Genomic DNA, 24,020 nt, shown 5'->3' on the forward strand with positions numbered 1-24,020 from the left:
ACTTTGGTTCTTCCCTCCCAACTTCTTCTTACCCTTACACTTTATATGTGAAGAAGTATTTCATAATGACAGTCTCTACTCAATTGCCGTCGCTACAAGAAGTATTACCAGAATTTCTTCAAAGAACTTCAGAGTCTCCGTCGACGGTGGAATTTGATTCTGTTCCTTCAACAGAATCAACTGACAATCTCTATTCTTACGCTGCTGGTCATATTCCTCACAAGTCATACTCAGTCTCGTCAGTGTCCTCGGTATCTTCCGTTGGCTCTTCAGCATCTTCAGGGTCGTCAATTTTTTATTCTGGTTCTGCCTCTGATGAATATACCCCATATCAGTCGAGGTTTAAAGAAATGTACTCTCCGGTCTACTATGAATACTCTTATCATCCGTATTTGTCGTCATATACACCTGTTGAAGTTCGTCCACAACAAATCAGAGTCCAGCCAGTAGAAACTGATGATAGAAGACATAGACAGCATCAACAACAGCAACATAAGAAACGGCGTGGAAATTTGCCTAAACATGTCACTGATATTCTTCGTAACTGGCTCAACGCTCATGTTCAACATCCTTATCCTACTGAAGATGAAAAGCTGATGTTAATGCAACAGACTGGCTTAACGATGAATCAAATTAGTAACTGGTTTATCAATGCTCGACGTCGTCGACTTCCTTCACTCGCAAAAGATGTGAAACGGTGATTGAGTTTAATCTTAATCGATACAGTTTTATTGGAGTTTGGATTAGATGTATATTATTATTACATGGGTTTGGAGTGTGATATAGTGTTCTTATTCGGCAAGCAGTGCGCGTGGCCATTTGTACTTTAAACTGTTATAAAAAACATGAACACTCTGTAGGCTCGCGTTTTAAATGAACGCGTTCATGTTCCAATTGTTCATGTTTAACAGTCGCAGGAGCTAGGGAGACGTGTCATATTAGGTCTTGTTGGCCATCTGCTTCAGGACATTTGAACGCGAAAAACCTTGAACAGGGACATGAGTCACAAATTTATGTGACAGCCGAGTTTTTAATATGGGTCACAGTCACAGTATTGTGAAAGAAATTGCAAGAGGCGATGCGGCTCAAATTCGCCGTGATCTGAATATGAATTACAATTCAAAATTAACATGAATTTTGTATCAAACCGATTTCACATTTTTCGTAGCACTGAAAAACAAAAAAAAGAAATTGATTGACTGAACAATGTTGAAGCTATTTGACATCATAAAGTGGATGGTGTGACCAATTCTCACACGAACGGGCATTAAAGTGATTGTGCAGGGAGATTCTCAAGGGAAGTATTGTTCGCATTGAGAGAGAGCAGCTAAGTGAAAACTCAGAAACTAGAGATTGATCATAGGAAATACTTTGGGTATGGGCAACCACTTAAGTAGGGTTAAAAACTGAAGACTTGTGACCCATGGAAATGACGATGGTTGAAAAATAAAATACAAAATAGAATACACACACAACTGTACAAACTCTATATCCCAATCCAATCACTTTTTACAGAAAAGAACTGCAAGCTGCATCACAATAGCAGAAATTACTGGAATTGTAAGATTATCATCTAAGCCCCATAAATCCACGGCCTCGGCTGCGGCACCTGAAAGACCTGAAAGAACGCATAATGAAGTAAGGGAAAGACTGCTGCTTGCTGGAGTCCAAGCCAGATGACTATTAACATTAAGGTAGGACGTGTTTGGAAGTATTATACCATATAACAAGTACGCAGCAAATACTCCAGTCAAAAAAGCTGCACCAGTACCTGCCAATGATTTGTTCTTAAAAAACTTTGGAGTAAGATGGCCGTATGCACGCCCAAAAGAAGATGCCGCAGTATCACACCATGAGAGAAGTAGCACGGCAAGAAGGGAAATATCCTGAACAAAAACAGTTAGTGAATCATACACCAAAATCGTTGAATGCTTTGTTTACCTTTGAAAAAAAAAGAAATACAATGATAAGTCCTGCAAGGTAGAAGACAATTCCATTCCATTGATTGACTTCGCTCTCTCTCATCAAGAAACCAAAAAACTTGATGTAGTACTTGCTAAAAGCGGGTGATTTGAAACGAACCACATCCAACAGTAGAATAGCTAATAACAGAAATATCAAGACAGGAGTTACACTGGCAACATTGGCGCCTCGTAGATAAAGAGCCAACGTCAGAAATCCTATTGATACGTGTAATATTTTCCGGGGAACTTCGTATTTGTGTATAAAATGCCGGTAATTTTGGTGCAACGGTATTAATCCCACAGGAGACCGAGACCTGGGAGTGAGAACTGCATTTGATGACTTGGCTCCTTTCACTCCGTTAATTCCAGGTGGTGCAAGAGAGCCATTAGTCTTCTTTTTGGTAGCGGCGCCTTTTGACGCCGAGCCTGTTTTTGAATTGACTCGTGACCGTAAACTTGGTTCGGAATTCGAAGCTGTATTTGGAGCCATGATGTACGTATAGCATGGCACAAGCCGGTGCAAGAGATTGGTCTGACAGGGGTAGAAATAAAGTTGTAAGCTTAAGGGTTTTGTGATTTATTGACTACTCCCATCATAATCATCACAACCATCTCCATCTCAATATTACTACTTAATAAACATGGTCTCGAGCTTCACATCATCGCAGTACCGTAAAATCATATGGTACTCGCTTGATAATGGGCTTGATCAAAGTGCTACTTTTGCAGCAGAACGTCTGGTAGCTCAAGATCCAACTGATTTGTCTAATGTTCACTTGTTAGCAAGATGCCATTTAGCTGCTCGACGATTCAAAGTTGCGATGCACTTGACAGAAGACCGTAAACATATTGGATGCGTGTATATTTATGCTAAATGCTGTCTTGAACTCGGTAGGTTCCGTTTGGGCTGTCGGGCACTAGAGCGATGTCGGTCCATTTGGCCAAAGACATGTCACATCTACAATCATTCAGACTCGGACCGACAGCATCTACCAGACTTACCTGCTGTCCAATGTTTGCTAGGGCATCTTTACCGAGCGTTTGGCGATGCGACAGAAGCGGTTGAGGCATACACTGCGTCACTTTCTGCGAATCCATTTATTTGGGAAGCATTTGAAGGATTATGTGCGCTTGGCGTCACTATCAAAGTCCCAGAAATCTACAAGTTGACGCCGGCTGTTCTGGCTGCACGGTCATCGCTGCTTGATAATGCTGATCTCGGCATCGAGAACGCGATGAGTTATGACCCGTTTGTTGCCGATCAGACCGACAATACGCATCCCTCAATATTCGCAACCAGGCTCAACACGCATTCAAATAGCGCAGACGAGGACGACGTTGTTATGACTTCGGACTCACGTATGCAAAGACAGGATTCAGTTTCTAGACGGACGCCGTCGAACACGAAAGATATGCCGACCAGACGTTCGTCTCGATTGACCGGTGGGCCGTCACAATCCTCACAACCTCAGTCTTCTCACTCTCCGTCGCAAGCACAGCTACGGGCTGGACTAGCACGTGCAACTTTGACTGCTTCGACCGGTACACCGACTGCGGCCGGGGTTTCTACGACTGGTGTCAGGGGTAGGCTACGTGCGCTCAAGCGGCTCACGACTGATCCTGTCAAGGTTGTGCCTGATGACGCCGAGCGGATTGAGGCTGAGGGCTGCATGTTGTCTTTGTACGAGACGTTGGCAACAGGTACGTATGCGCTTGCACGATACGAATGCAAGGCCGCTCTGGCTGCGTTCCAGTCCCTGCCTGCCGACCATCAAGACTCTCCATTTGTGCTGTCAAAAGTCGGGATTGCGTACTTCGAGACAGTCAGGTATCGCGAGAGTGAGGACAAATTTAAGCGATTAAGAGTTGTAGATCCGATGCGGGTGGACGACATGGAGATTTACTCGACGTTATTGTGGCATTTGCGAAAAGACGTCGAGCTTAGTTTTTTGGCACATGAGTTGGCGGACATCGATAGGATGGCACCGGCGACATGGATCGCTATAGGGAACTCATTTAGTTTGCAGAAGGAACATGATCAGGCTTTGAAATGTTTCCGACGAGCCAGTAGACTGGATCCTACGTTTGCGTATTGTTACACTCTGCAGGGGCATGAGCATCTTGCCAACGAGGACTTTGAGTCTGCTCAGAACGCTTTCCGACTTGCGATGCGGGCCGAGTGGCGGCATTATAATGCATGGTACGGTCTTGGGATGGTCTTTCTTAAGACTGGGAAATTTGAGCTTGCCGAGCAACATTTCCGGCAGGCCGCAATGATTAATCCTGGAAACTCCGTGCTGGTGTGCTGTATTGGAATGGTACTTGAGAAACTACGGAGGTTTGACGAAGCGCTGCAACAGTATGATATTGCGAGTAGTTTACAGCCGTCGTCTGCGCTTCCTCGGTTTAAAAAAGCAAGACTGCTGATGGGTATGCGACGGTACCAGGCGTGCATGGATGAGTTACGGATAGTCAGGAACCTTGCACCAGACGAGAGCAGTGTTCATTACTTGTTGGGAAGATTATACAAAGCTCAAGGAGACAAACAGAACGCGATTAAATATTTTACTGCAGCGCTAAATTTGGACCCCAAGGCCAGTCACGTAATTAAAGAGGCTATTGAAGGTCTCGACAGTGACGGAGAATAGGAGGTGAGAGTGAGTTGTATATTATAACCGGGTAACTACTCCAGCATTGAGTTGGCATTAATTATTAGCATGAATAACAATATTACCATAGTGAAATATGAATCGTAGTTGGAATATTTTTATAGTGTATATGTTATATAGTAGAATTATACTAGTAAAGTGTTGCTGAGTAAGCATTGTACTCGTCCAAAAATTGAATGAACATCGTGAAATTCAAAGGCTTGAAGCGTTCTCCCTTTTTCCCACGCAACACGTTCAATCAGTCACAGCAAACAAAGTGCTATGGTCGATAGCACGACCCTCGTCGCACTATTATTAATATTTGTCATTACGCTTGCCATGTCGTTATCTGTCCTTGGCTTGCTTCCACAGACCCCTCGGTTCTATGTGCGGTTGTTTCTGTGTTTCCTATCAATGTGTGCATGTGCAACATATGGTGTGTTTGCTAGTATTATATTGGCGATCCTGCAAAGACGGGGATTAAGTCAATGGTGCACTGGTAGAGCGTTTGCATGGCTTACGTCATTGATAATCGGAGTCAAGATTGATTTTAAGAATGAGGAGAAACTCACAAACACTCGACCTGCAATCATTGTGGGGAATCACCAAACGTAAGAAATGGAGTTATTACTGTGTTCTATGGTGTTCCTAACTGTGCTTATTAAAGTGAGATGGATGTGTTCCTGCTTGGAAGAATATTTCCTCGTTATTGTTCTGTTACTGCTAAAAGTAGTCTGAAATATGTTCCATTTTTAGGCTGGTTCAGTAAGCGAAGGTTTTTCATTGAAGGGATCATGTTGGTTAATCATTATCATAGTGATTTTCTCTGGAACTGTTTTCATTGATCGTCAAAACAGAGGCCAGGCAATCAGGGCCCTCGATGGCGCAATCACGAGGATGAAACGAGAAAGACTCTCTGTATTTATATTCCCCGTCAGTGCCATTCTCTCTTTTTGCAGCATGTTTGATGCTAACTAATATACAGGAAGGAACACGGTCTTACTTCACAGAGCCAGAAATGCTCTCATTCAAACGCGGGGCGTTCCATCTCGCGATCCAGTCAGGTTTTCCAATTGTCCCAGTCGTGATCTCAAACTACTCAAACATCTTCAACTTCAAAACAAAAACATTAAACTCGGGCACAATCACGGTTCAGGCTCTCGACCCAATCGAGACCACAGGCATGTCCGCAGACGACGTCGATACTCTCATGGCCACGACCAGAAGCCGCATGCTCGAGGCCCTCCAGAAAATATCGTCGGTGTCTGACTCAGCGACTATCACGCCGTTCTCATCCGCTGTAGATCCAGACGCTGAATCAACAGGATTATTGGACGCAACTGAAGCAGACGCGGCGGACTCGACCGCTGACCTTGAACCACGGCTGACTACAGATACGGCGGCTAGTGAATTGGCCGCAACTCCGACACCGGACTCTTCAGACCAATCAAAAACAATCGAGCTCGATAATCGGGCATAAAGTTTCTCTATTCTACGGAAAGACACATGAATGAAAAAGCTGTATATTTACTAATCCGGTTTGCCTCAAATCAAATTCACATCAACGTAGCCCGACCTCCAACGTCCGTCGACGCAAGACCATTTGGCATCTCTCCGCTCCGGCCAGACACAAACTCGTCATAAATCGCACTTAATCGAATAAGTTCCTTACGTGAAGTACTCGGCCGCGTTGTCCGTAGCGACTCTCGCATGTTTTTGTCTTCAATTATAATTTCCTTCCTGTCGTGCGTCCTACTGATCTTCGCGGTCGTAGCTGTAGGCAACAAATCCATCAGTCGTGTCCGCATCCCCGGATCCTGCTCGCGTCTGTTGACCGCATCAAGCATGACCTGAAAATACTCCACCTCACCGGCAGCTTCTATCCTGACATCCTCCGTCTCAGACTCAATAAGCTCCTTAATTGCGTCCAGATGCGCGTTATACATGACCGCCTGCAAGTCTGCTCCAGTAAACCCCTCCGTCGCGTGTGCAACGTCCTCAAAATCAACATCATCTCCAACCTTCATCTTTCTACTTAGCACTTTCAGAATATCGACCCGTTCATCCCAATCCGGCATCCCACACAGTACAGACTTGTCAATCCGACCGGGTCGCAGCAGCGCAGAATCAATCAAATCAGGCCTCGACGTCGCTGCAAGAACGTACACGCCGTCTAGCCCTTCGGCGCCGTCCATCTCGGTCAGCATCTGGTTCACAACCCGGTCAGTCACGCCGGTGCTGTCGTGTCCGCGCTTAGGCGCAATCGAGTCAAACTCATCGAAAAAAAGCACACACGGCCGTGCGGCCTGCGCACGCGCAAACAGGTCCCGCACTGACTTCTCGCTTGCACCAATGTACTTGTTTAGCAACTCTGGGCCTTTAATCGAAATGAAATTTAAACCACATTCGTGCGCAACCGCGCTCGCAAGAAACGTCTTGCCACAACCAGGATATCCGTACAGCAGCACACCGCTGCGCAGTCTTAAAGGGCAGTTTGCAAACACTGGCGCGTACTTGGTCGGCCACTCTAATGTCTCGAGTAAAACGCGTTTAGTCGCGGCCAGACCGCCGACATCGCCCCATGCGACACTCGACTGTTGCAAATTCACGCCTCGTAAACTCGCGGGTACAAATCCGTCCAGCGCATTGTCGAAATCGGATTGTGACAGAGCACCGGACCCGCGGATCAACCGCTCGTGCTCGGCCCGCTCGGTCACTGTCATGATGTCGCCTGGAAGATACCCATCCATGCGGTCAGCCAAATCAAGCAGATCTAGCTTGTCAAATTCCATGCCTATCCGCGAAATCACGTCCGTCAGAATCTCCTTCCTCGACACCTTATCTGGCGCCTTCAACTCAATATGCTCCTCCACCACATGCCCATTCGTCAGACCCTCATGCACTTTGACCTTCGACTCCGCAGTTGCTAACACAGCAACCTTCCCACCGGCTCTACCACACATCTGGACCATCATCTCGCATAGCTGCCGTGTCCGGCTGGCATCCGCATGCTCAGTCTCTTCAGGAACAATGCTTTCAAGATCAGTCAAAATCATTACGCTCGGTGCGTGCCATGTCGCACGCGCAAACCACCGCATCAGCGTGTCCTTCACGACCGTGACCCGCTCGTCAGTCAGGTCAGCACATGATACCGTAAATGAATCTGCATTGTCAGTTGAAGTGTCTCGAACAGCAAAAGTCATACATATTAAGTTGGAATATAAATATTGTCGAACATGGTCTAGCATCGTCCGTTTGCCTGACCCCCGAGCACCGGAAAGAAGCACACCTGACCCTCGCTCAACCGCTCGCAAGATCCGGTCGAGCTCAAAATCAACTCCGCGCATCCTTGTAGTTTGCGCCACTGGCACCATAAACCCCATCAAATCTTCTTCACTTGGTCGCTCTTTCTCAGTCTTCCATTCGATCTTCGGACTCGATTTCATCGGTGGCATCCACCCGTCTGCACGATCAAACTCAATCATGCCACCAAACGGCAGCACTGTACCTGCAAAGGCTGGAACTCGTAAGTAATTCACGACTGGGGCCGAGAACACGCCTTTGTCGTGTAACAAGTCAGCCACTTCTTGCGCGCGCCCGGTGCCATTCTTAAACTGAGCCTTAGTGTTTACACGGTCGCTGAACGGAACGACAAACAAGGTTCGTGGCGGTCGTGACAACGGTTTTGGCGCTTGTTCGAGTCTGACGATGAATCCCACAGAGCCCGCGACGTTAAGCGCAAGTGCGAGACGAGGTGATAATCCGACATAGCCGTCTAGAACACAGGCCGATGATATGATCTCCGCGACAACTTTTTTGGCACATTCGTGCTGCGTTTGTTCTGCCTGTTCAAGCTGTTGTTTTGTCACTGGCATTAGCAATGCCGGTCGAGATACACTGACGTAAGCATAGATTGCGGTCTTGACAACCGGAAACACGGTTTCTCTGTCGACGTAGATTGCAAGCTTGGTGTCATCGGCTGAGTTGTCGACGTCCGAATCAGTGAAGATGCAATGGGGAATTGCAACACCTTTTAACATAATTGCATTTGCGGCATCTCTTGCTTCTCTAATCCGTGAACTTCCGCCAACACTCGATTTCTGTACTGGTTTAGCTTTGTCTTTCATCTTTGGCGCAACCACGATCTCCACATTCGCGCCTAATTTAGCACATCCAAGCCCATCCACGAATACAGGCTCAATTTTTGTCACGTTTAAACTCGCAGTTACGTTTTGACCCATATAGACCACCAACTTCTGATCGAGCGAGACAGTTCTGACCTGTGCTAGCATACCGGACTCGAGATACTGCGAGTGCAGATCCACCATTTCCCAGTCCTCGGCCGTGACCGGTTCTAAATGCACAACTTGAGCTTCGGGTGGGTTTGCATGCACAGTAAGTCTCACTTTGTCGCCGTCAGATATCCCGATTGAACCAGCGAATGCTGGGTCAAGTTCGACAAATGAAGTTGGTTTGACGTCGTGTTTTGTAGATGCAAACCCTGTCCATCCAGAAAATCCTTTTCTACCTGATTTTGGGCTGTCGAATTGGATAACGACATTTTGAATAGCCTCGGTGTTGTTAGTAACGCACACGCAACGAAACAAATTGACTCACGACGTAGGAATTATTTAGTAAAGACACAATCGAAGGTGGCAAATTCACTAATGACGATCTCAAAGGCGCAAACGCAACGACTGAGTCGTACGAGGTCATTCTTATTCATTCCTGTCACTTTCACGATTCTTTTTTAATTTGGCGGGGATCGGTTCTCGAGGATCATATGCCCATTAATGCTCATCCGGTTAGGGTTTAGATGATTTTAGTGTTGTTGTGTTTATGCCATAATTGTAGCTAATGAAAAGCGTATTTGACGCGTCGTAATTTAAGAGACGCGTCTACCCCTTAATTGATTTTACTACGCGACACACACTCTCTATTTTTTTTTGTACTACTCTCTTTACTCTACTCATTCACACTCACATACAACACTAGCAGCACAACTTCTCGTTTTTACACTTCACGACATGGCGTCGTTACAAACAATTAGCGTCACGGTCAATTACGAAGAACTTCAAGGTAAATCGCTTTATTTGCTCTTATCTCGCTCTCTCTTACAAAAACAGAAACGATCACATTCTTTCTTCAAAACTTCAAAAGCACAGTTGAACATGATGAATTTGGAGATACAATTGACGAGGCTGAACTTGTCTATAATGACCCAGACAAGGGCAAGTACATGAACTTACTTCAGAAGGTCGTCGACAGAAAAGAGGCCACGATTTTAATTGAACTTGACGATATGGACGTGTTCGAGAACACTCGGTCAGAAACTGCTGACATTATCATGTCAAATACTTATCACTTTATTGAACTGTTCTCTCGCTGTATCGATGCTCTCATGCCTGAGCCCACAATCGACATTAATTACAAAGACGACGTGTTGGACGTCATTGCAAACCAGCGAAAACTCAGAAACGAGGCTCAAATTGCAGAACTAGGAGCCGAAGCCGAGGCTGAGATTTTTCCGCCGCAGTTGATGAGACGATACTCGCTGTACTTTAAACCACCACAGAACCGGTTCCGTCCGGCTCCGACTTCGCTCGCTGTCAGAGACGTCAAAGGCGCACATCTTGGCAAGCTCATTACCGTCAGAGGAATCGTGACCAGAGTATCTGATGTCAAGCCATCTTTGGTCGTGAACGCTTATACTTGCGACAAATGCGGTTCTGAAATCTTCCAGGAAATTGCAGGTCGCCAATTCACACCAACAGTGCAATGTCCGTCTCGAAGCTGCACGACCAACCAGACCAAAGGTCAATTGTTCATGTCCACAAGGGCCTCTAAGTTTGTGCCATTCCAGGACATCAAGATCCAGGAAATGGCAGACCAGGTCCCCGTTGGACACATCCCGCGAAGTCTAACCGTACACTTCACCGGCACCATGGTACGCAGCGTAAGTCCTGGTGATGCGGTTGATATTGCCGGTATATTTATACCAACGCCGTACTCAGGTTTCAAGGCTCTGCGGGCAGGTTTATTGACAGACACGTATTTGCAAGGACAATATGTGTATCAGTACAAGAAACAGTACGATGCCATGGAGCGTGACGCAGAGATGTCGCTCCGAATTGAAGAGTTGCGTCAAGAAGGAAACATCTACGACAAACTTGCGCGGTCGATTGCGCCTGAAATCTACGGCCACGACGATGTCAAAAAGGCGCTTCTGTTACTTCTCGTCGGCGGTGTGACAAAGGAAATGGGCGACGGCATGAAAATCAGAGGCGACATAAACGTCTGTCTGATGGGCGACCCTGGTGTGGCCAAATCGCAGCTGCTGAAATACATTAGCAAAGTCGCCCCACGTGGTGTGTACACGACTGGTCGTGGTAGTTCGGGTGTCGGATTGACGGCCGCGGTCATGCGAGACCCAGTCACAGACGAAATGGTTCTTGAAGGAGGCGCGCTCGTGTTGTCTGACAGTGGTATCTGCTGTATTGACGAATTTGACAAGATGGACGACACTGACAGGACCGCAATTCATGAAGTCATGGAGCAGCAAACCATCAGTATCTCCAAGGCCGGTATTAACACGACCTTAAATGCTCGAACGTCAATTTTGGCTGCCGCGAATCCGCTTTACGGACGATACAACCCGCACATCTCGCCTGTCGAGAACATCAACTTGCCAGCCGCTCTGCTCTCTCGTTTCGACATTCTATTTCTGATCCTTGACACACCTAATCGTGAGGCAGATGAACAACTGGCTAGCCACGTTGCGTATGTCCACATGCACAGCCGGCATCCAGAAATGGACTTTGAGCCTCTCGACCCAGGCATGATCCGGGAGTATATTTCCCGTGCTCGCGAATACCGGCCGGTTGTGCCAAAAGAAATCTCCGACTATATTGTTGGTGCGTACGTTCAGATGCGTCAGCAGCAGAAACGGGATGAGGGCTCCCGCCGCCAGTTTGCTCACACCACCCCACGTACCTTGCTCGCTGTCCTGCGCATGGCTCAGGCACTTGCTCGCATCAGATTTGACGATAAGGTCATCCACGGTGACGTCGACGAAGCTCTGCGCCTGCTCGACGCGTCAAAATCGTCTCTGAACAGCAACGGTACTGATTCCGAACATCTAGACAGCACATCCAGCTCCAAAATCTACAAAATCATCCGTGACCTCGCGAACAACGACGGCGAGCACTTTCTTTCTCGCTGGTCAATGGCCACACTCAGAGACCGTGTTCTCGGCAAGGGGTTCACAGACGACCAATTTCAAGAATGCTTACACGAGTACTCTGCTCTCGGCGTCTGGCAGGTTTACAGAAATGGTTCTAGGTTGGCGTTTATCAACGTTGACGCTGACGAATATGATGAGGAGGAGGATAGTGACATTGATATGTTGTAAATTTAATCGCGTTTAAATGGTTGTATTTTTAGTCAATATATTTTACAAAACGGCATCTGTCTTTCTTACAGTAGCTTGAAGTAATATTGACCTCTGTGCTTCCACGCGACTGAAATTAGAGTATGTTTACTAAGATATGCCTAGAATTGACTAAGAATATGCTGCTTCTGACTCAGAAATCTCAGTTCTGCTAGCAGCGCTGACTAATTTCCTATGTAAGGTTTTTGCACAATCTGGTGAAGCCAACAACTTTCGTCGTTAGTTGCGGCCATACCTGGTAGAAAACATAGTTCCCCGTTCGATCAACACCAATTAACCTGCCATGGGCCTACTCAGTACTGCGGTGGGAGACCACGCTGGAATCGTAGGTGCTGCAATTACATTTTTTTGCAATTTTCTTTGCGTAAAGAAATGTTAATTTGTCTGTTGATCGGCCACCAATTGCTGTTGTGCCAACCATGGACACTTCAGGGATTCAGGATTGCGAAAAACGCCGCGATTCATAAAATCGTTTCATTCTATAGAATATAAAAATTGTTTTTACATGAGACTAAGCTTTAACGTGGACTAGTAATTCTAAGGTTGCAGCAGCTTATATTCTATACTTTCTCACTGATTTCTCTCTGTACTTCTGAAACAGTGTATTTGGGCAAATTGTAGCCCAGAGAATGCCCTGAAATGCCAAGCCAGTCGTATATTACGCACGCATTAATCTGCCTTTGAGATCTGTCTTGTACAGAGCCTATAACTACGTTGCCTAGTTCTAAAATATTGCTGTAGTGGATGTCCAAATAACTTTTGTAATCATATTGTGAGTTAGCACGAAACTGCTCGGCCAATACCTAATTTTGAAAAACGCAGCCTATTCCACGACGAGCTTTGTTCACTGCGTTAAACGATTTTCTACGTGGCAAACTGATTATTGCCGCAAACTACAATGCAGTCGAAGTTGCCGGATCCACTTGTGTTTTATGCTCGTATTACTATACCCATAACTATCCAATTATAACATTTTAATAGGACAGACACTGTTTTGGTGTACGAAACCAAACTTTCTTTTAACGCGACGCGCGGCTCAGTGTTTGTTTACAGAGTGGTCTCAAAGTGTTGATTTTACACCGTATTGGTACTTTATTCAACCTCTTCGCAGCCAGCTCGATATAAGCCTTGATCTGGATTGTTTAGCCACTCTACAATGCGAGGATTTAGAAAACGTGATCCAATAGAATCGGCGTTGAGAAGACCCCCAATTGTTGTCGATCAAGGTCTTTCCGAATTACGCTATTTGATATTAACGCAAGGTCTTTCGAACGACCCAGACAGTGTGAGTAAATGTTATATATGCACTGTAACCATGGTTACTGACTGATGAACTAGGACTTTTGCACGTATAGACCGTATGTATGGTCTGCCTTACTTCAAGTCTTGCCAATTCAGTCTCAAGCTTACATTGCTTTGATTCATCGTGGTGCATCGCCAGCATACTCCAAAATTCGTAATGACACATTTCGAACTTTAGCAACTGACATTTTATTTCAACGAAGAGTATCAGAAACATCGCTCATCAGAGTACTCAATGCACTAGCTTGGAAGCGTTGGGACGCCTACCACCAAAAAATAGCCCATAATCTAAGCGCTAAAGGTAGAAGGTCTTCAAAATTTACAAACAGCAGATTTTCTAGTCATACCCCGACACGATTGCCGTCAACGGCCACAAACCTATCAACTAATTTAGAGGACGACGAAAGAATAGCCGTCTCTGAATTGTATGTACAAGGACTCAATGTTCTAGCTGCGCCGTTTTTATACTGCTGCTCTAGTGAGACGCAGTCATTTGCTTTGTTTGACAGATACGTACACTTGTGCTGTCCGTTATATGTCAAGCCCAATCTAGATGGTGTTCATCTGGGTTTAAAACTGCTAGATATTTGTTTGAAAATCATTGATCCTACTTTGTTTTCATATTTAAAAACCAAGTTGTTGACTGCTGAATTATATGGATTTGCTTGTAAGTTTGACTATATGTCAGATAGCATTGCTAACAATTTAGCTGTATTGACGATGTCTGCTTGTACACCACCACTAAGTGAAGTGCTAATCTTATGGGACTTCTTGATTGCATTTGGCCCACACATGAATATTTTGGCAGTGGCCGCGCAACTACTCTTGATGCGAGATCAACTTTTATCATCGGCCAGGTTAGTATTACAAAACTTACTAAATTTTGGAAAGCTAACACATATGCAAGTCCAATGGCACTTCTACGATCGTTCCCACCTCTACAGGCAAAGAAAACTATTACATTGGCCGTTAGTTTTGTACCCAAGTTACCGGATGAGCTGTATGATTTGCTAGTCAGGCATTCTTACGACAGTTTGGTGTCAGAACGAATCATAGCTTTATAGAGCACAGTGAAATAATGCACATACTTTTACTTACACTTTCTTTAAACCAACAATGCTAAATACCACAAATGTTGTAACGTGCTAAAATTACATAAAATGCAGCAAACTTGGTGATCAAAACGCTTCGACCTCGTAATTTTCTTCAGGAAAAAAAGTAGTCACAACAGTACGATCAGCAAATTTACGTCCCGCTAAAGCTTTTGAAGCTTCTTCGCATCCTTCAGGCAACTCGAACCGGACAAAGATCTTGCCAACGCCGAGAGGTGCTCGATTGGATGACGTAGGACGGGGAATTTTCAAGTCGAGAACCTTGCCAAACTTCTCACACTCCTCCCTAATGTCAGCTTTGATATCGTAGTACTCGTCATCATCAACAAGATCTTCTGCCACGATCATGTTCAACAGCTGGAGAACACGGGTACTACTATGATCAGCCTTCAAAGTCGCCACCTCTGCCATTGCGCTAATCGCCGACTGTCCGTTCGACTCAGGCTGATGAACTCCTAAGCAAGCTCTTTTTACTGTTAACACGTTCTCTCCTAATTCCATTCCGTTTAAACCCTCGCACGCAATTTCGGTGACATGCTCATCCGCATACTCACAGAAAGCAACACCCTTTGATTCGCCCGCCTCTTTATGTTTCAATAGCTTAAATGCTTTCAGCTCACCAAACTCTTTCAGCAGTTCAAGAATCTGGTCTTCTGTCAGATAAAAGGGAATGTTAGAGATTGAGATCTTGTTAGACGAGTCCTGCACATTTGGAGAAACTGATCCTGCAACATGTTCAACAGCCTCATCCTCTTTCTCGGGAACAACGTAATCTTTCGGACGGTCAATTTTAATTTTAGAACCACCAAACTCGACTCCGCTAAACGCAACAGCGATTGTTGCATCCTCAGCATTATAGAACTCTAATAAAACAGTGCGCTTGTCGCTGCTGAACTGCCAAACTTTTATCGGTTGGTCTTTGGCACCTGGCTCGTCTCTATCAACTGTGCCAATCAAATTATCGATAAAGTTAACAAATGTACGCTCGCTCTCTAAATGTGGTAGATTTGTAACAAGGGCACGCTTGCTTTGACGAGAATGGCTTGGCTTCAAATTTTCCGCGATAACAACCTGCTTTATCAATGGATTCTCAACATCATCACTTTCTGCTAAAGCTTGCAACTTGGCAGCATCAATGTTATTCTGTCGTGGCGCACCTGGCAAAGGAAACAAGCCTGACAGTTTAGCCTGCTCTGAGGAAATGTTCTCGTAACCCTTCGGTCTGATGTCCCACATAGTCATACGCCGTTGTCTCTCATTGATTGGAACGACATTGTCTAAGTCAACAGGTGCCCTTGGGCCTCGATGTCTGTCATGATCAGTGTCCTTGGAATGGCGGTCCCTTTCTCTATCTCGGTCCCTGCGGTCTCTCTCGCGATCACGGTCACGATCTCGGTCACGGTCTCTGCGATCACGGTCTCTATCATGATCACGATCTCGGTCGCGACGGTCACTTCTGCTACTATCATGATATCTATCCCGGTCCCTTCTGTCGTTACGATCACGATCTCTGTCGCCTCTGTGCTCTCGATAGTCTCGATCAGAGTGTCGTTCACGGCGGTCTCTGTCACGAGTTCTCTCGCGATGTCGTTCAGCATCTAAAAAGTTAATCAGTTACCAATCTTTGGGCTTGAATCAACGCCGTTCAAAACAAAGTAACGTACCTGCTTCTCTCGAAGCTGATTCTGTATATCCGTATTCACTCATTCCAAAATATATATAAATCACAATCAATCAGTCTGTTACTGTTGGCTCTCTTAGATTTCGGTGTCCTGAGAAATGTAGTAAGGATAATAAATTGATTGATACAATTAGTTGACTTACAGTGCTCAATTTTTCGTTTTTGCCCCGAAGAAGCATAATGCTTAAGGGTATAGTGTATTTATTATCTAATAATTTAGTCAGCAGTTTTTTTACTTTTTGTCTCGATTTTCTCTTTTAGACGCCGTGAATAAAATCAATTGACAGATTTTTTGTCATTAGCTACTTAAGCGATTCAAATAAGTAGACGAAATTTTCTTCTGACTGCTTTAAACCCTCTGTTGCGCCGTGAAGTCAAGTTTACTATTTTGACGCGTCGACAAGAAACGTGATTACATTTCGATTCAATACATCGTATTTCCACCACGATGGATCATTCAGCGCATATGGGTGAAGACCATGCTAGCATGGACCATTCGCAGCATATGGACGGTATGAATAGTATGAACCAGCTGGACAGCAAGCTAGGCGACTTTGTAGGGTCGCCAGAAGGCACAGCATCCCGAAGTTGCAATCTTCATGTATGTAACTGGAGGTATGTGTAGACCGTATGAGCTGCTACTGACTAGCATTTGCGCAGATGCTGTTCACATGGAACACTAAAGATCTGTGTATTGTGTTCGACTGGTGGCATATTACTACCACATTTGGCTTAATAGTCTCGTTGGCGGTTATATTTGCTGTCGCTGGTGGCTATGAGTATTTGAGAATGCTAACATCACCACGTGGTTTGTGTTTGAATGAGCTGCGATATATGACAATGAGAATTAACAGTTGTAGCGTCTCTAGATATTCTGCCAAAGCGAGAAGACCATGCAACAACGCAGGCTGTAAAATCAAGATCTAAGGCCAAAATGGCAGCATTTTATGCGATACAAGTCTTTTACTCTTTTTTTTTAATGTGAGCTCTTTAAAGATAAATAATCAACCAAAATACTAATATGACATGACCAGGCTGGTGTTTATGACCTATAATGTAGGTTTTGAATTCTTTGTGCTTTTAAAATCCCCTAACTAGTTTCAATAGGGATGGGTAATGCTTTCTGTGGTTGCTGGCGCATTTTCTGGCCACTATTTCTTTTCAGGGCGAGATAGTGAATCAAGAGGAATGTTTTGCCATTAGTGATGATAGATGTTGTTTTGTTTGTTAGTTTGTATAAATCATGGGTCCTTTGCTACACAGTTCAATCTACGCTGTAAGGCTACATTTTATGAGCCCAATCGCGATATAAAATAGTACGCGAGGATTGTTTAAATTCAATCATAATAGGCTAGTCCAGAGCAGGTCAAAATGCTATGCTGCGGGCTTCGGTTTAGACTAGCTCGTTGTCTTAGCAACCGACTTTTGTTTATATGTGGCTAAATCATAGGCTTAGGGTTAGTCACTGTTCATCGTCAAGCCACAGAACGAGAACGAGAACGCGAACTCGCACATTCATCGAAAAAAATCGAAATCTCCTTAAAATTTATATCACCAAATCTCGTCTTTACGATCGCTAAATATTTGTCGAGATTGTCATTGTGAAGAATAGTATTTACGATCTGCAATACCCAGGTTAGACTAAGCACAAGCTTGTTCAGCGGCAGTCGTCAAGATGCGTCTGTCAATCATAGCACGGCTTGCAGCTGGTTTGATTTTCACCGCTCCTAATATAGTCCTCTCAATTGAGATTCAATCGATAACTCTTCCAGATGTTGATTTATCGCCACTGGGTCAGGTAGCAATACTTGGGGATTTTGGCGGTATATCTGTGTATCGGTATGCCGGTCAAGAAAATGCAACAATGCCATCGTCCAGCAAGTCAGACTCTCTCATGATTGACCTCTCACCAAATCTGTTTTTTGATATTAGCGATTCAGATGGACTCATCGGTTCATTGTGTCTGTTGAACAATACTGTATACATTGCAGGAAACTTCACTCGCATCGGAAATAAAGAAATTCAGTCAGTTGCTAGTGTAGATCTTGACACAGGAAATGTTTTAGGTCTTGGTTCTGGCATATCTGGAAATGTCAATGCCGCTTATTGCGATGAGGATTCAGATCTTGTATATTTTGGTGGTTCGTTTACAAAAAACGTCGCGATTTGGAATACTACAGCCGTTTCGTGGGAAACTGTCCCTTTCAATGGACTTAGTGGCGGTCCTGTCAATGCGATTGTAAAAAGGGACGGGAAGATTGTTTTTGGAGGCAGATTTGATGGTATTGAAGACTCAACAAGCACACTCACCGAGGCAAATATTGAACGGCAGTTGCAGCTCGTTAACATTCGATCGGCCAACGTTTCGGCGGTTGGCTCATCTTCAAGTTCATATTATGGAAATCCAGAGTCTATAGTATGCCCGGCGAATGTGTCGAGGGAACGTACTTCTTGGTTGGTCGAAGACGGGCAACAAGGTGTCTGGACCGCATCTTTTCCTTATGACATCCAGCCTACACGCATGCGCCTGTATAATGCTATCGCAGACGGAAGAGGAACGCGCCTTTTTCGATTTGTCGCGCACCCAATTAATGGTATTTTGAATCTCACATACACAGATCCAGAAACAGGAGACAAAGCATATTGTGACGCATGGTGTCCATTGTCAAACATAACTACTGCCGATTATCAAGATTTTGAATTTGTCAACGACATCAGTATAAATGGCTTCAGTGTGTATCTTCTTGACTACTATGGTCAGGGGGCTGGGTTGTCAGGAATACAGCTATACCAACAAAGTAAGTATATTTTACGTGCCAACTACCAGTGCTAAATATTATAGGAATTATGACTTATGCGGTTGCTGAATACAATGAACCTGCTTCATGCGGTATTTCCAGAAAAGAGATAAGTGCATCTAGAGTAGTAGGCGAATGGGAGCATACAACGATAAATGGTGTATCGTATCTCAGCACAGCCGAACTTTCTGGTGCAGAACTTTTAATGCACTATGTATCTTTTTATCCAGATATTACAGTGTCAGGAAACTATACAGTCATCTTATATACTCCTGGCTGCGTGGCAGATGATAGTTGCGATACTCGAGGAATGGTCAACGTTACAACGTTTGCAACATCTGATGGAGAGGAGGAATCATCAATTATATATCAGACAAATGACTACGACAAATATGACATTATTTTTCAAGGTTCAGTAGACGCTATTGATGAAGAATTTAGGCCGTCTGTTAGACTTGTTCCATTATCATCGCAGACAGGACAAATCACCGTTGTTGCTCAAAGTGCGCAGTTCGTTTTAACATCAACATCTGGGGGTTTAAACGGATTATTTGAGTATGACCCTTCAAATTATACAGTGGCTGAATCTGGAAACGTATATGAAACGGCTATAAATCAAGCTGGTCTCATGCTCGAGGATCGTGCTGAAGTTCGCGCCATGGTCATAGCAAATTCTTCCTTGTATGTTGCTGGAAATTTTGCCGATGGTAGCTCAATTCATAATATTTTGGCTATCGATACCGCAGGTAACATTACTAGTCTTGTGAGAGGCCTCAATGGTCGCGTCTCTTCATTAATAGTCAGTGAGGACAAGACGTCCGTTATTGCTGTCGGTGACTTTTCTGGCTCATCTGCTGGGTCTAATGTGGATTTGTCGTATATCGCAAGCTGGTCCGACTCGGCTTCAAAGTGGTCAAATTTCGACGGTGGTGTGAATGGACCGGTTGAGAATGTTGTTCGCACCACGCTATCTTTGTCGGGCACAAATGTTTCTACTTTAATATTCACCGGTTCGTTCACGGAAGTTAACGCAGCCAACGATGAAGAAGCATTAAGTAGTCCTGGGTGTGCGTTGTGGATCGAGAACGAACACACTTGGGCTGATAGAACTGATTTGGCTTTGCCGTATCTTACCGGATCGTTGTCAGCTTCTGTTGCTGCTACAGATGGTACTTACATTTTAGCTGGCAGTGTTGTGTCACAGTCTTTGGGTACTTCTGGCGCAGTGATACTTTCAAATGGGTTCGAATTAAATAGCTTACCATTTGAATTTGCAAGTGGTGATGAGACTTCATCACAAAGGCGCGCCATTTTTCCTGTTGGTGTCTACAAGTCGTCCGATGTAGTCTATACTGGTACTTTCTACGCCAATGACAGTACAACGTACTTGGTTGCTGGAGGAGATTTTTCCGCCACGAGTGGCGAATCTATATACAAAAATTTTATGATTCTTTCTGATGGTGGCGCCATTGGTGGTTTTACTCAAGATGTGTTTCAAGAGTCAACCGTTGTTTGCTCTATCCACAATTGTTTTAATACGAGTTTGATTATTGGTGGTGCGTTCAATGGGGTTGTGAATGACACTTACGTGAACGGCGTTGCAATATGGGACTTAGCATCGAAAGCATTCAGCAACCGGCAGCCGCCTGCTTTGGGCGGAGAAAATGTGCAGGTCAACGTGATTGCGGCACGGCCAAATACGCACTCGGTTGTCGTCGCGGGATCGTTTACTTCAGCAGGAAATATGACGTGTGAAAACGTGTGTATATACGACATGGATAGCGGAATTTGGGATTCGGTTACAGAAGGCATTTCTGGCAACATTTCCAGTGTTTACTTTTTGAATTCAAATAACATGATCGTTGGCGGTGCTATGCACACTGTGGATACCGTGAATTGCTATATCGCGGCATATAATCTTGGTACAATGTCGTGGAATACATTGGGAATGCAATCCATGACACTCCCTGGTCCTGTGAGTGCGTTTCTAAGCACTTCGGATAGTGTGGACGACGCGATTGTGGCTGGCACCTACCCCGACGGCGACACAAGCTACTTATCAGCCTATCGGTCCGGCTCTTGGCATACGCTGAGTCAAGGCTTGAATAACGGCAGCTTGATTAGCACCATTGAATTGCTGCCTTTAGGAAGTCGGGCAACGCGCCAATCGTCTATCTTGCCAGACGACATGATTTTGCTCGTTCTAGGAAATCTTAGGCTTGCGGAATATGGCAATGTTTCTGCCGCGTTTCATGATGGCGACGGTTGGTTGCCGTTCTTGTATACAATCAAGAGTGACGGTAGCCCGGGAACAGTTCATATGGTCATGACTGAGCACGAAAATGCTGTTCCATCGATAGCTGGTATGACAATTAGTAAGTTGGATATGTTGAATACGTGTAACTTGATCATGTACTGACGACAGTAGAAGAGAAACTGCCAATGCGGGCAGGATTTGTTGTTTTAATCTCGCTCGCCATTTCTCTTGCGATTATGTTCATCATTGTCGGTGTCGGTATGCTGGCTGCTTTTTACCGGCGACGATCTGAAGGCTACGAATTATTTTCGCCTACTGCTGACGAAAGCATGACGCAGACGCTGCCCCCGTCTGCATTGTTTGGTGATATGACTATGACAAAGTCATGACAATAATGAGCTTTAGAATAAGATTGTTTTGATGATTTAAGTTTTGACTAAATTTTCCGGAGTTTTGCTTTTTACATGTTCTGCGGTATGAACTTCATAATGACATAACGTTTTGTACAATTAAAGCGAGCACGAATATATTAATTAATGACATAAATGTCTAGGTGAATAGAGAAATTCACTTTCTTATGACGCTTTAATGTAGCAAAATTGTGCTGTATTAGTGCTTATAGTGAAATCACTTCGTTAAACAGCTACTTAACTGAAGGGATGTTGTGCGAATAGACCTAACTATATGAATTCTATGCTACTGTGCGCTGTGTGTATAAGTTATCTACCGCGCTTAGAAATAATCAATGGAGAGCTAGATTACGGACTTTGCAATATGGTTATTTTATTAATGTCGCTATTGACTGACAATGCAGCAAGGAGCCGCAGCCTTAGCAAAGAAAAGTACGTTGTTCTTAAGCAGGCGAAGCAGACAGCTAAAGACCAGTACTTAGAGTATTTGATCTAGGTCCAGTTGATTCGACCTCAACACCTTGCTTGTGATACTCAGAGGCAAGTTCTTTGCTGGCCACTACAATCAATGCATCGTTGTCATCCAAAAAATCTGCTTGATGGATCGCATTTACATAGAGGGCCATATCATCAAACAATTCATGACTGTCATGACTGTGGTTCGAGCTGACTGAACTCTCAGTGTCCGAGTTAACACTAGAAGTATATAGCTCATTTTCACTTGATTTTGACAGCTGGGACCTGGTGTTCACATGTGGGACATACACACATTCGTCTGGGTCTTCCAAAATCACGAAATCAGGATACAATAAGTTTTCAGCCCGACGTTTCCAAATATAATTGCGATCTGCGGTATAGCTTGCCATCCCTCTAATAAGCTCTTTGTCTTTACTGGACAGCCCTTTATTGTAAGCCTTTCGATTCCAAGAAAACTTTGACCTGTTGACCGTTTTACTCGTAAGATAGTAGTTTTTCGAAAGGCCCTCTGTGATTGCCATGGATCTGAGTAACACAGCAGGACATTTTGATCTCATCATAGTTTCTAAATCGTTAATCGCGATCTCGCAAAGTTCATATGACGATGGGGTGCTCCTACGAGCAAGCGACAAACCAAACTCTCTTAGATAATCTCCAAACGTTCGGCAACCACCTATAAATCGCAATGGAGCAACAGGAGCAAACTCTCCAACAGCAATATCAAATTCACTTCGATTAAGTCTGTAAGGCTCGTTTGACTGTGAGAATCTGGGCCAAAAGTACTCTTCTTCGTCTTCTGACGGGTAGACAGAGTCGACATAGCCAAGAACATTTTGAGGAGATTTTACGCTTGAGCTGTATTGAACCCTCATGTCGCAGAAGTACTCATATTCGAGCTCTTTAGCAATTTTTCTCAAACGCTGCGCGTGAACAGACAAACTCGAAATCAGTGGAATGTAAACAGAAAAATACTCAGTGCAGGGCAGTTTTTCTCGAGGCAAATTTAAAAGTGTAGAGAGCGAGTCAGGTGTTGGCCGTAGTCGTTTATACGCATTTTTAAACTCAGACCGTGCTTGTCGTTCCCGTCGTAATCTTGGGGCGGTAAAATGCCGTTTTGGATTTAGAATTTGACTTCCCGAAAGCAAGTCTTGCGTTGGGTAGTGATGTTGTGGTGCGCTGTTAATGGTTGCGATTAATGAAAAATCGAAAGCAGAAATTGCAGACGGAACAGAAAACGTAGATGACGAAGTGGCGCTGGAATGTGCAGAGGGAATATCGTGTGTGCGGGAAAAGAAGGCACAAAAGCGACGATATTTGAGTGTCATTCTGTCTAGCGTAGTGCCCGAAGTGATTGAAAATGATGAGTCTGACTCATTGACGGTCTCTGATGTTGGTTTCTCGATTACAAGCGTTTCTTTCTTGGTACAATCGCTATTTGACAGAACGCCGTTTTCATTACAGCTCTGTCCCCTGTGATCTCCATCATGCTGGGCTTTTGCGTTGCAATGTATCACTAGGTCGTCTAAACTGCGTCTTGCCGCTTTTCGTTTCCGAAGTCGCAAAGAGTCGCAAAGCTTAAAAGAAAAACTTTGTGCCATTTCAGAGAAGTGGTAGTACAACAAGTTGGGGTTAACACTTAGAAGAGCGCTCGCTAGCTTGGTCTGATTGGCAACCAAATCACAGTGACAGACAGAGCAAAGCCAATGATGATATTTGCCTAAAATCAACAAGAGAAGTAAAACACATCAAACAGAAAACAGCAAGAACACTCTTCGAGAGCAGATTAAAACAAAATGTCTGTTGCAGAAGCACAAGTTGTAGGAGCTGGATCTGTGACATCGCGTCTTAAGACACTTCGATATGAATAAGGTTAAAGGGCTACACGTTGTGTTTAGCAGTGTCTTCCTATTTACATGCTTTC

The 24,020-nt window shown here is 44.6% G+C and overlaps 11 protein-coding genes across 11 annotated transcripts; 7 read left to right on the forward strand and 4 right to left on the reverse strand.

The window, feature by feature from the left end:
* Positions 1-65: 65 nt before the first annotated feature.
* Positions 66-701, forward strand: V1512DRAFT_246567 (Homeodomain-related protein; the record flags this gene model as incomplete). Its single annotated transcript, XM_066914438.1, has 1 exon — positions 66-701. The coding sequence occupies one exon, from the start codon at positions 66-68 to the stop codon at positions 699-701; it is 636 nt and encodes a 211-aa protein (XP_066772541.1).
* A 466-nt stretch (positions 702-1,167) lies between these two features.
* On the reverse strand, positions 1,168-2,462 carry V1512DRAFT_260144 (uncharacterized protein). The gene is made up of 2 exons (XM_066915782.1): positions 1,942-2,462; positions 1,168-1,886 (listed from the first exon to the last, which is right to left on the reverse strand). The coding sequence occupies exons 1-2, from the start codon at positions 2,452-2,454 to the stop codon at positions 1,503-1,505; spliced, it is 897 nt and encodes a 298-aa protein (XP_066772542.1). The 5' UTR covers positions 2,455-2,462; the 3' UTR covers positions 1,168-1,502.
* A 122-nt stretch (positions 2,463-2,584) lies between these two features.
* V1512DRAFT_260146 (uncharacterized protein) lies at positions 2,585-4,708 on the forward strand. Its single transcript, XM_066915783.1, has one exon. The coding sequence runs from the start codon at positions 2,606-2,608 to the stop codon at positions 4,610-4,612; it is 2,007 nt and encodes a 668-aa protein (XP_066772543.1). The 5' UTR covers positions 2,585-2,605; the 3' UTR covers positions 4,613-4,708.
* Positions 4,709-4,832: 124 nt separating this feature from the next.
* Positions 4,833-6,287, forward strand: V1512DRAFT_260147 (uncharacterized protein). The gene is made up of 4 exons (XM_066915784.1): positions 4,833-5,223; positions 5,280-5,377; positions 5,430-5,545; positions 5,598-6,287. Exons 1-4 carry the CDS (start codon positions 4,895-4,897, stop codon positions 6,090-6,092), a joined length of 1,038 nt encoding a protein of 345 aa, XP_066772544.1. The 5' UTR covers positions 4,833-4,894; the 3' UTR covers positions 6,093-6,287.
* Positions 6,118-9,357, reverse strand: V1512DRAFT_260150 (P-loop containing nucleoside triphosphate hydrolase protein; the record flags this gene model as incomplete). The annotated part of the gene is made up of 3 exons (XM_066915785.1): positions 9,230-9,357; positions 7,818-9,183; positions 6,118-7,775 (listed from the first exon to the last, which is right to left on the reverse strand). Coding segments are annotated over exons 1-3 (3,067 nt in total), but the record flags the coding sequence as incomplete, so codon positions are not given.
* Positions 9,358-9,530: 173 nt separating this feature from the next.
* Positions 9,531-12,185, forward strand: V1512DRAFT_260151 (DNA replication licensing factor MCM7). The gene is made up of 2 exons (XM_066915786.1): positions 9,531-9,691; positions 9,739-12,185. Exons 1-2 carry the CDS (start codon positions 9,640-9,642, stop codon positions 12,021-12,023), a joined length of 2,337 nt encoding a protein of 778 aa, XP_066772546.1. The 5' UTR covers positions 9,531-9,639; the 3' UTR covers positions 12,024-12,185.
* A 951-nt stretch (positions 12,186-13,136) lies between these two features.
* Positions 13,137-14,541, forward strand: V1512DRAFT_260153 (rab-GTPase-TBC domain-containing protein). The gene is made up of 4 exons (XM_066915787.1): positions 13,137-13,347; positions 13,401-14,031; positions 14,074-14,221; positions 14,272-14,541. Exons 1-4 carry the CDS (start codon positions 13,219-13,221, stop codon positions 14,426-14,428), a joined length of 1,065 nt encoding a protein of 354 aa, XP_066772547.1. The 5' UTR covers positions 13,137-13,218; the 3' UTR covers positions 14,429-14,541.
* Positions 14,308-16,311, reverse strand: V1512DRAFT_222482 (uncharacterized protein). Its single transcript, XM_066913742.1, has 2 exons — positions 16,141-16,311; positions 14,308-16,074 (listed from the first exon to the last, which is right to left on the reverse strand). Exons 1-2 carry the CDS (start codon positions 16,181-16,183, stop codon positions 14,543-14,545), a joined length of 1,575 nt encoding a protein of 524 aa, XP_066772548.1. The 5' UTR covers positions 16,184-16,311; the 3' UTR covers positions 14,308-14,542.
* On the forward strand, positions 16,251-17,498 carry V1512DRAFT_260159 (Ctr copper transporter family-domain-containing protein). The gene is made up of 5 exons (XM_066915788.1): positions 16,251-16,758; positions 16,818-16,965; positions 17,018-17,138; positions 17,192-17,213; positions 17,265-17,498. The coding sequence occupies exons 1-5, from the start codon at positions 16,606-16,608 to the stop codon at positions 17,358-17,360; spliced, it is 540 nt and encodes a 179-aa protein (XP_066772549.1). The 5' UTR covers positions 16,251-16,605; the 3' UTR covers positions 17,361-17,498.
* A 172-nt stretch (positions 17,499-17,670) lies between these two features.
* On the forward strand, positions 17,671-21,791 carry V1512DRAFT_222489 (cortical protein marker for cell polarity-domain-containing protein). The gene is made up of 3 exons (XM_066913743.1): positions 17,671-18,955; positions 19,000-21,330; positions 21,384-21,791. Exons 1-3 carry the CDS (start codon positions 17,833-17,835, stop codon positions 21,599-21,601), a joined length of 3,672 nt encoding a protein of 1,223 aa, XP_066772550.1. The 5' UTR covers positions 17,671-17,832; the 3' UTR covers positions 21,602-21,791.
* A 198-nt stretch (positions 21,792-21,989) lies between these two features.
* Positions 21,990-23,960, reverse strand: V1512DRAFT_260163 (uncharacterized protein). Its single transcript, XM_066915789.1, has one exon. It carries the CDS (start codon positions 23,695-23,697, stop codon positions 22,087-22,089), a length of 1,611 nt encoding a protein of 536 aa, XP_066772551.1. The 5' UTR covers positions 23,698-23,960; the 3' UTR covers positions 21,990-22,086.
* Between the last annotated feature and the right edge of the window lie 60 nt (positions 23,961-24,020).

The sequence above is a fragment of the Lipomyces arxii genome (assembly GCF_038497795.1).
Source record: "Lipomyces arxii strain Phaff 12-163 unplaced genomic scaffold V1512scaffold_4, whole genome shotgun sequence".
Classification (NCBI taxonomy): domain Eukaryota; kingdom Fungi; phylum Ascomycota; class Lipomycetes; order Lipomycetales; family Lipomycetaceae; genus Lipomyces; species Lipomyces arxii.

Bases quoted from the DNA above. Each gene is read 5' to 3' on its own strand.
- V1512DRAFT_260144 (XM_066915782.1), bottom strand. From the start codon at position 2,454: ATGGCTCCAAATACAGCTTCGAATTCCGAACCAAGTTTACGGTCACGA. The intron at 1,887-1,941 runs GTAAACAAAGCA...GTTTTTGTTCAG, and splicing joins TATTTCTTTTTTTTTCAAAG to GATATTTCCCTTCTTGCCGT.
- V1512DRAFT_260146 (XM_066915783.1), top strand. From the start codon at position 2,606: ATGGTCTCGAGCTTCACATCATCGCAGTACCGTAAAATCATATGGTAC.
- V1512DRAFT_260147 (XM_066915784.1), top strand. From the start codon at position 4,895: ATGGTCGATAGCACGACCCTCGTCGCACTATTATTAATATTTGTCATT. The intron at 5,224-5,279 runs GTAAGAAATGGA...TGCTTATTAAAG, and splicing joins ATTGTGGGGAATCACCAAAC to TGAGATGGATGTGTTCCTGC. The intron at 5,378-5,429 runs GTAAGCGAAGGT...TCATTATCATAG, and splicing joins TCCATTTTTAGGCTGGTTCA to TGATTTTCTCTGGAACTGTT.
- V1512DRAFT_260151 (XM_066915786.1), top strand. From the start codon at position 9,640: ATGGCGTCGTTACAAACAATTAGCGTCACGGTCAATTACGAAGAACTT. The intron at 9,692-9,738 runs GTAAATCGCTTT...TTACAAAAACAG, and splicing joins CAATTACGAAGAACTTCAAG to AAACGATCACATTCTTTCTT.
- V1512DRAFT_260153 (XM_066915787.1), top strand. From the start codon at position 13,219: ATGCGAGGATTTAGAAAACGTGATCCAATAGAATCGGCGTTGAGAAGA. The intron at 13,348-13,400 runs GTGAGTAAATGT...CTGATGAACTAG, and splicing joins TTTCGAACGACCCAGACAGT to GACTTTTGCACGTATAGACC. The intron at 14,222-14,271 runs GTTAGTATTACA...CACATATGCAAG, and splicing joins CAACTTTTATCATCGGCCAG to TCCAATGGCACTTCTACGAT.
- V1512DRAFT_222482 (XM_066913742.1), bottom strand. From the start codon at position 16,183: ATGAGTGAATACGGATATACAGAATCAGCTTCGAGAGAAGCAG. The intron at 16,075-16,140 runs GTACGTTACTTT...TTAACTTTTTAG, and splicing joins ATCAGCTTCGAGAGAAGCAG to ATGCTGAACGACATCGCGAG.
- V1512DRAFT_260159 (XM_066915788.1), top strand. From the start codon at position 16,606: ATGGATCATTCAGCGCATATGGGTGAAGACCATGCTAGCATGGACCAT. The intron at 17,139-17,191 runs GTGAGCTCTTTA...TGACATGACCAG, and splicing joins TTTTACTCTTTTTTTTTAAT to GCTGGTGTTTATGACCTATA. The intron at 17,214-17,264 runs GTAGGTTTTGAA...TAGTTTCAATAG, and splicing joins TGGTGTTTATGACCTATAAT to GGATGGGTAATGCTTTCTGT.
- V1512DRAFT_222489 (XM_066913743.1), top strand. From the start codon at position 17,833: ATGCGTCTGTCAATCATAGCACGGCTTGCAGCTGGTTTGATTTTCACC. The intron at 18,956-18,999 runs GTAAGTATATTT...TAAATATTATAG, and splicing joins AATACAGCTATACCAACAAA to GAATTATGACTTATGCGGTT. The intron at 21,331-21,383 runs GTAAGTTGGATA...TGACGACAGTAG, and splicing joins GATAGCTGGTATGACAATTA to AAGAGAAACTGCCAATGCGG.
- V1512DRAFT_260163 (XM_066915789.1), bottom strand. From the start codon at position 23,697: ATGGCACAAAGTTTTTCTTTTAAGCTTTGCGACTCTTTGCGACTTCGG.